This window comes from Tetrao urogallus (assembly GCF_951394365.1).
Source record: "Tetrao urogallus genome assembly, chromosome: 2".
In the NCBI taxonomy this organism is placed as follows: Eukaryota; Metazoa; Chordata; class Aves; order Galliformes; family Phasianidae; genus Tetrao; species Tetrao urogallus.
This window is the reverse complement of record NC_136814.1, coordinates 20,784,762-20,792,261: the sequence shown is the minus strand read 5'-3', so window position 1 is coordinate 20,792,261 and position 7,500 is coordinate 20,784,762. Positions and strand designations below refer to the sequence as shown.

General features: G+C 43.9%; 1 protein-coding gene across 1 annotated transcript in view; it reads left to right on the top strand.

Moving 5' to 3' along the window:
- The window catches only part of PROX1 (prospero homeobox 1), a gene marked incomplete at both ends in the record, with an annotated part of 35,490 nt that overhangs the window by 2,050 nt on the left and 25,940 nt on the right, over nucleotides 1-7,500 (top strand). The window contains one exon of the mRNA XM_079550139.1: nucleotides 6,050-6,168. Coding sequence (XP_079406265.1) covers nucleotides 6,050-6,168 — 119 coding nt within the window. The remainder of the gene's footprint in view (nucleotides 1-6,049; nucleotides 6,169-7,500) is intronic.

Genomic DNA, 7,500 nt, shown 5'->3' with positions numbered 1-7,500 from the left:
TCAGAGGGCAGTGGGGCAGTGGCCCAAAGAAACTGTGGTGCCATCTCTGGAGATGCTCCAGGCCAGGTTGGATGGAGCCCTTGGCAGCCTTGGCTGGGGGGACAGCCCTGCCCATGGCTGGGGTTTCAGGATTTGAGCTCCCCTCCAAACCAATCCACTCTATTATTCCCCTCCCATGTTAATGGTGGCCTTGCTGGAGCTCACGGAGAGACAGTTTAATCTTTTGTGGGTCTCCACCTCTCATGTAAGGGAAATAAAGCACAAAAGGCCCAGGTACTGATCTATTGAGGCAGCACCAAGTTCTTTCCCCCACCCAGAGGTCTGCTCCTCAGCTCTGGTGCAGCTGCCTGCTATGCATGATTAACCTCTGTTCAGCCATACACAGAAATCTTTTGTCCTAACGTACACAAAGCAAATTATTTTGGAAAGCTGGGGAGAACAATTAAATATAAAACTTCAGCTGTATTAAATTTGCAGGACACTTCCCCTCCTTGAAAACAAAAAAAAAAATGAACTCCCTCTTTTTAGCTGTATTTCAGGGTTTAGTTTGGGGAAAAATACAGCTCTGCTTTTATTTAAGCATAACCAGACATAGTTATATATATATTTTTTCTCCTGGACACCAATATAGATTATTATCTTTTTTCTTTTTTAGCAGTAACACCTCCCACTCCTTGCCTTGTTACCTTTAACTTGCTTTTTGGTCAAAAGATTTTTCTTTCAAGCACAATTGTATTAAAAATAAATAAAATGCCATGTCTACTCAATGCTAAAACTGAGGATTTTGAATGAAGGGAATGTAGACATCTTATCCCTGCTCTTGCACCCCAGCAGAAGGCAGCAGTGCAAGTACAGAACCTTAGATGGAGCACATTTCATTCCCAAGTTGTTGGCCATGGCTGTGACCAGTCCCTGTAGAATGACAGTGGTGATATGGGGAGATTGTCCCCTTCCCAGGGCTCTCATGAGGCAGCTGCACAAGGCTGTGGCTCACCACTGGATGCCTTCTAGGACATTAGCAGATCTGAGAGCTTTTGGGGAATTGCAGCAATTTGTCTGTGGGTGTGTGAAGTCCCAGCAGAGTGTGGGCAGGGCTGGAGACTTGCGGGATGCCTGCTTCAGGGTCATCCACTCATCCTCTGAGGGTTTGCCATCCAAGCCCAAGGAAGAATCCTTGTTCTCCAGTGTTTTTTAGGCTGACCTGTGTGAGTAGTCCTATTTCTGTAGGAGGAATGGCTTGATTGCACCTTCCACAGCTGTTGGCATTTCCAAGAGCCAGCCAGAAACAGGCTTGACATCTGGAGAACTTTTTTCCTGTTGGCAGCAGGGAAATCTTTCCTCTGCCTTATATACTATATGGCAAAACAGGGGAGTCAGTTCAAAGCCAGCATCATTCACAGTCACTGCCAGTTACTTTCATACATCCAAACTGAAATTCATTCTCACATGCTGAGAAGTGAGCTGCAATGCTCTCAGAGCAGTCCTGAGGTCAGCACGAGTGGCAGCCGAGGGCATCAATCAGACCAGAACAATTAAGTCACTCCTACCACACAGTGCAGTAGGTGCTGATTGTGGTGATGTCAAAGTAGTTCTCCCATCCTAGGACAGGAGCCTAAGGGGTATGAAATGCGTGTGGCTGCAAGTGGTTTTCTCTGCCCAGCGCATCCCTGCCTCCCTCTTGCTATTTCTCCCCCTTACTCCGGCCATCCTCACTGGCAGTCCTTAGCAGAGCTCCTGCTGGAACCAAGGTGAGAGAGCCGTGCATGGGGCTCAGCCAGGGCAGTGAGCACTGGGGCCGCTCCACTTCCATCCTTGCCCTCCTCCTTTCCCAGCCCTTGGGGAAGCATTCTGTCTGGCCGGGGTTTGCATGCAGAGCTGCTAGGAAAAGCAGATTTACTAAAGAGCATTTGTACACGATGTGTGTGCTCTGGTGCACAGTTCAGCTCAGGGACGTTGTTGTTGTTTTCCAGCAGCAGCTCGTTTGCCCAGGTAGCCTGCAGTTTCCAGGGAAAGGCGCGGTATGGAGGTTGGTTTGTTTGTGGTAGGTTCTGTTGCAGTGCTTTTAATTTTACATGGTTGAGTGTGCACACACAAGGAGTAGATTTCTTCGGAGAAGCAGATCTTTCTTCCCTGCAGAAAGCAACATCTGTTTTCCTGGACAATACAGGCAGGATGAGAACATAAGACGGGCGGATAGAGCCAAGTTCAGGTTTTAGTGGTAGGCTAACGCGCTGCACCAGCCCGCTTTCTGTTTGTTTCTTTTAACCAATGCCTGTAAAACGCATCTGATCATTCTTTGCTGAATTGCAGAAGGAAACGGTTAATGTTTGCGTATGTTGCTGAACAAGATAAGATGCACCTGCAGCATGAATTCCCGTCTTCGTTCTGAATGCAGTCTATATCTTTGCAAACTAATCTGTTTAATCAAATATTAAGTTTTATTCAAATTCCAAAAGAAACAGACAGCCAATTGTTTTTCTGCATGGTCTTCCTTTGTCATGCATCCTCTTTGCATCTCAAGAAAAATAGCCTTGTTCAGTCCCCAAACATTTGCATAGACCAAAACTGCAGCACAACAGCAGCCTGTGTGCTGCTGAGACATTGGGAAAGGTGAAGGAGTTGGGTGCTCTCTCCCTGGCAGGAGGGTCTGAGACACGAGTGAAACTTTCTGCAATTTATTTATTTTTAAGCAGAATTCCCATCCAACTGGAATGTGTTTCGCAGTCCCAATATGTGAAAGCTATAATTAACGAATTACAACATTTCAAAATGAGGAGTTATTACATCTGACTAGAATTAAACTAATTAAACTTTAAATAAAAATAAAAATAAAAATAAAAAAGGAAGAAGTGATTGTACAGCAAGCTGGTTAGCTCGGTGCTGCTGGTAAAACCTGGGCAATAGGGGAGCACTTTCAGCTGGCCCATCCTTTGGAAGGTCTCGAAGATGCTCTGAGATACAGCAGTTTGGAGCTTTGCTGATTAAAAGCAGCTGAGGTGTAACTGAAGGAGCAGCTTAGCCTTGCCAGCGCAGGTTGCCTACCTGATACAGCCCCTTCTTGACTCTTTCCTTTCAGCTCAGCACTAGAACAGCCTGCTGGAGTTTTTCTGGGAGCTGTGGATGAGGGGAATAGAAGTGAAAGAAATCCCCACTGAAAAATATTTTTTGCAAAAGAGGAGAGAGCTCCCCAGGAGAATTAGAGTGTGAAAGAGCCAAACGCTCTCTCTCAGCTTCCTTGGATAACACACACAGGAGCGCATCTAGGTTTCATTCCCAGTCTTTCTCTTCTTATTTCTTAACGTTTTGCCTTTTTGCTGCTGCTGGGTGAGGTGAGGTGGCGTCACACTGGGTAAGCACAGCGCTGAGCTCTCAGGTTGTTTGAACACTGCTTTAGGTTCAGCTGCAGTACACTGTTCCTCTGATCTTTTATGTTCCTGAGCAGATGTCTTTCATTAATTTATGGATTTATCAACTTTTCTTTCTCTCCTCCTTTTTTTTCCTTCCTCTCTCTCTTTTTTTTTTTTTTTTTTTTACACCTGGCAGCTGGCTCAAGTTTCAGCAGTTATTGTCTATTTTGCATTACCCATAGAATTGAATGTCATCTGTCTTCACAAAGCTATAGCTAGGAGAATTGAGGCAAGCCACACGAGCTGCTGGGACGGAGCTTGTTTGCGTTCCATTCGGCACCCCTCCTCCCTTTACCTCCTTAATATTTATTTGTGCTCGTTTTCTTTCCTGGCCTTGAATGGGGCTTAGCTCGTGTTCAGTACAGCTGTATGTTTACTGAATCTATTTCATCATGAGTCATTGTGCGTGTGTAAGTATCCTGGAAACAGCTAGTGCTTTCTTGGAAGAACAGTTGCTTTTCAGCCCAAGCACTTAAAAAGGAAATTAAGCAATTGGTCAGTTCAGTTCTTTTTTTCTGAAATAGCAATGGCTTATCTAATTCTTTGCTCTTAAGTCTGTCATTAACTATTTTTTGCTAGATTATTACAGATCAGATCTTTTATCACAGTGCAGCGTTAACCTTAGGATCAAGATACACAGATTGGTCGCATATTCGATACAGCTTTAAGGCTGTCAAGTGCTTAGGAACAAGTATAATTTTAATAGAAAATGGATTTCTGGGAATTTGAGTCTTAGAACATCTTTTAATACGTGTTTCATTCAATATCAATATCCGCCGGCATTAGGGCAGAAAATATTTAAAAATCCTAAATGCAGAAGGAATCAAAATGCTTAGACAACTGCCTAATATGCTTAAATCCAGCAAATAGGAGAGCTTTTTTGCCCTGAAAGTTTAAGTCCATCCTTTAGCTCGCACTGAAAGAAAATGTGTGCCGTACCCGATATTAGCATGTCGACGGCGACCGAAGAATCACAAATTAAGGAGGCTTAGGGTTTTTATTTCTTTTACTTTTTGAAGTTCCCCCTCAGACTCCCTCTCCCCTGAAACGATCGCATAACAAAGTGGATTTCTGGTGCAGAAGTTTTGATTTGTCTAAAACTCTTATCTCTAAGCAATAGGTGACAGCTTGCTACTATTATTTCACTTACGTATTTTGACAGATGGCACTGCAGAGTGTAATGCTCTTTTAGACTTCTCTATCAGTCTAATGGAGGTAACTGGAGGTTCTTTCAACTCTTCTCTTGGCACAAGAAGTATGTCAGTCATAAATTATCTTCTTTGTAATCAGTGAGCATCTAAAACAAAATGCAAGTTCGGCTCAGCCATTCTCCTTCTACTTCCAGATAATAAGAGGTTTTTAAACTAATGTTATTGATGACTTCTTTCTTTTTTTTTAATTCCACATTTTTTTCAGTCTGAAAATGAATCTTATTTTATATCTGGAATAAAGGAGAAGGGCTCCGCTGATTTCAGAAATTAGAGAAAAGGGGTTTTTTATTGAAAAAGGCTGGCTAATAGGCAGTAGCCTGCCATAACGCTGTGTCCAAGTTCCCGACGCAGGAGGTGGTTGGTGCCAGCATGCTCCCAGCCCCAGAGCAAGGGCAGAGAGGCTGTAGTGTGCATGCGGACGTGGCCGAGCTTTCCCCTCCGTCAGGTGTGAAAGGAGTGAGGTTTTCAGCAGTTGCATCTGGGAGAAACAGACCTCGGAGAAGCTTCTGGGAAGAACCCTTAATTGACCTTGTGGGGGCCACACTCATTTTCTCCACGTGCATCTTCATTTCTGATAAATTATAAAGCCATTAATTTGCTGAGGAAATGGCAGGGCCAGCCTGCGGCGCAGATGTGACCAGAGCCGTCCTCGCGCACAGCGCACAAAAGAGAGCCAAGGAGCCGGGAGAAAATCAGCAAGCCGAGATGGTTATGGTTAGCTTCGCATTCCCTTGGGAACTGTTTTCGTTGCTTCTGTTTACAGATCTAAAAGGTAATGATGTTTCCAGGATAAATAGGCTGCGTTATAGGGTAAGTGGCCATTTATTGATCCGCTAGCCCGCGTCCATCGATCGTGGAGCCCCAAATGCGGCTTCATCCGAGGAGGAGTTAACTGGCTCAACCAGAAGGCGACAACATAGGGCAGAGGGGCTCTGCCTCTCGGAAAATTTGGCTTTGATTATTGAAGCAGCACTGTAACGGGATTAGAGGGAGCAGCTCAGGATGCTGGGATGGGAGCGGAGCAGGTGAAATGTGCTGCCTGCGGGAGGCATTGCTCCAAAGGCTGGAGCACCCTGTGCGTAGCTCATATACTCAGTTCACTCGCTGCACACAGTGCAGTGCTGAGGGGAAATGAAACTTGTGCTGGACTTGCAGAGGAGAGGGAGAAAAAGCTCCTGATAAGTTCTGCGCAGCACATGTTTCCTTAGCAACAAGTGAACATACATATGGTACACAAGCTGTAAACTTGCAGAATTCCCGAAACTGATAGGAAATAGAAGGTTTGGGTTGTGTGTCTCCTCATCCCTCATTTTGCCATTTACAGAAAATCACAGCATGGCCATTTCAGTCTCCCACAGGCTGGGGGTGCAGTGTGTGCATGGGGCACGCTCAGAAAGCAGCCTTTTCAAGCCAAGCATTTTCCTTTACCAGTCCAATCCTACATGCAGGAAGGCTTATCGCCGAACCACTTGAAAAAGGCCAAGCTCATGTTCTTTTACACCCGGTACCCAAGTTCCAATATGCTGAAAACCTACTTCTCAGATGTAAAGGTAAGAAAATCTCTTCCCCTCCGCATTCTTACTGCATGCTGTGTTGGGTCATAAAGAAGTTTGGTTTTCCTCAGAGGTCAGTGGCGCTTCTGAGCGCACAAAGCCATAGCTGACTTCTTCCTTCCCCTGAGGTTATGCCCTGCCTGTACCTGGTTGTGGAAAGGGGAGATTGGAGGATTGGAAATTAAAAATAATAATAATAAAAAAAGAGTTATTAGCACTGGAGAGCAAAGTAAGAATTACTGTTACAGTAAACTAAACAATTTCCTTTATGCTTATCCTATCTAAAAAGAGATTTGTGGTGGTAGAAATGTGCTTCCAAGAACATTTTGGAGCAGTTCTCAAGTGTTCCCTTATTGTTTCATTTCGGTTGGTTTCCTCATATTTGTGCTTACATAAGCACAGTGCAGAATCCCTTTCTTTCCGTCAAAAAGAAACAGTACATTGAAATTCTCCATGCAGAAGCTGCTTAAAAACAAAAGTGATGATTGTCTCTTATTTACAACTTAATTTGTTGTTGATGCAGAGTACACTGAGCATAAGGAGGATGAATAAAGTGACAGATTCAGGCCACATTATTCAAATGAGGATATGAAAGCTGTCGACATACAGCTGCATCCTCCCTCATTCTACAGAATATTAGGACCTCCTGATTTTTTTTCTAAAAGTAATTGTTCCTTCACATCAACTTGATTTTGTGTTAATCATCTAAGTTTTTTTTTTTTTTTTAAACATAGATTGGATTTTAATGATTATAATGGTATACATGGTATCATTATCTAAGTAACTTTATAAACATCACATTAGCTTAAATTACTTTGTTAGCTTGCCCCCCTAACAAATTACCAAAATCCTTCTTTTAATCACTTTTGGGTTATGTTTTTTTTTGTTTTGTTTTGTTTTTTTTTTTTCCTGTTTTTTGTTTTGTTTGTTTTTTGTTTTTTGTTTTTTGTTTTTTTTTCCCCAGTCTTAGAGATGGATTATCCCACAGGTTTGTGAACTTGGCCCAGTTTCTGCTGACCAGTTCCCTCTGGTGAAATTTGCTGGCAGTTTTTCCTTTATTCCCCCTGCACTGTGGTATGCACTCACTCACTCACTGCAGAGTGCTGCTCCTGTGGAGGTTCCTGGCATTTGATGCCATGCACCCAGCTTTCATAAGGGGAGAGCACTACAGGCTCTGCTTAGACTAAATGCCAGTCAGGAATCATCGAATCATTTGAGTTGGAAGGGACCCTAAGAGGCCATCTAGTCCAACTCCCCTGGAACAAACAGGGATGCCTACAGCTTGATCAGGTTGCTCAGAGCCCTGGCCAGCCTGACCTTGAGTGTCTC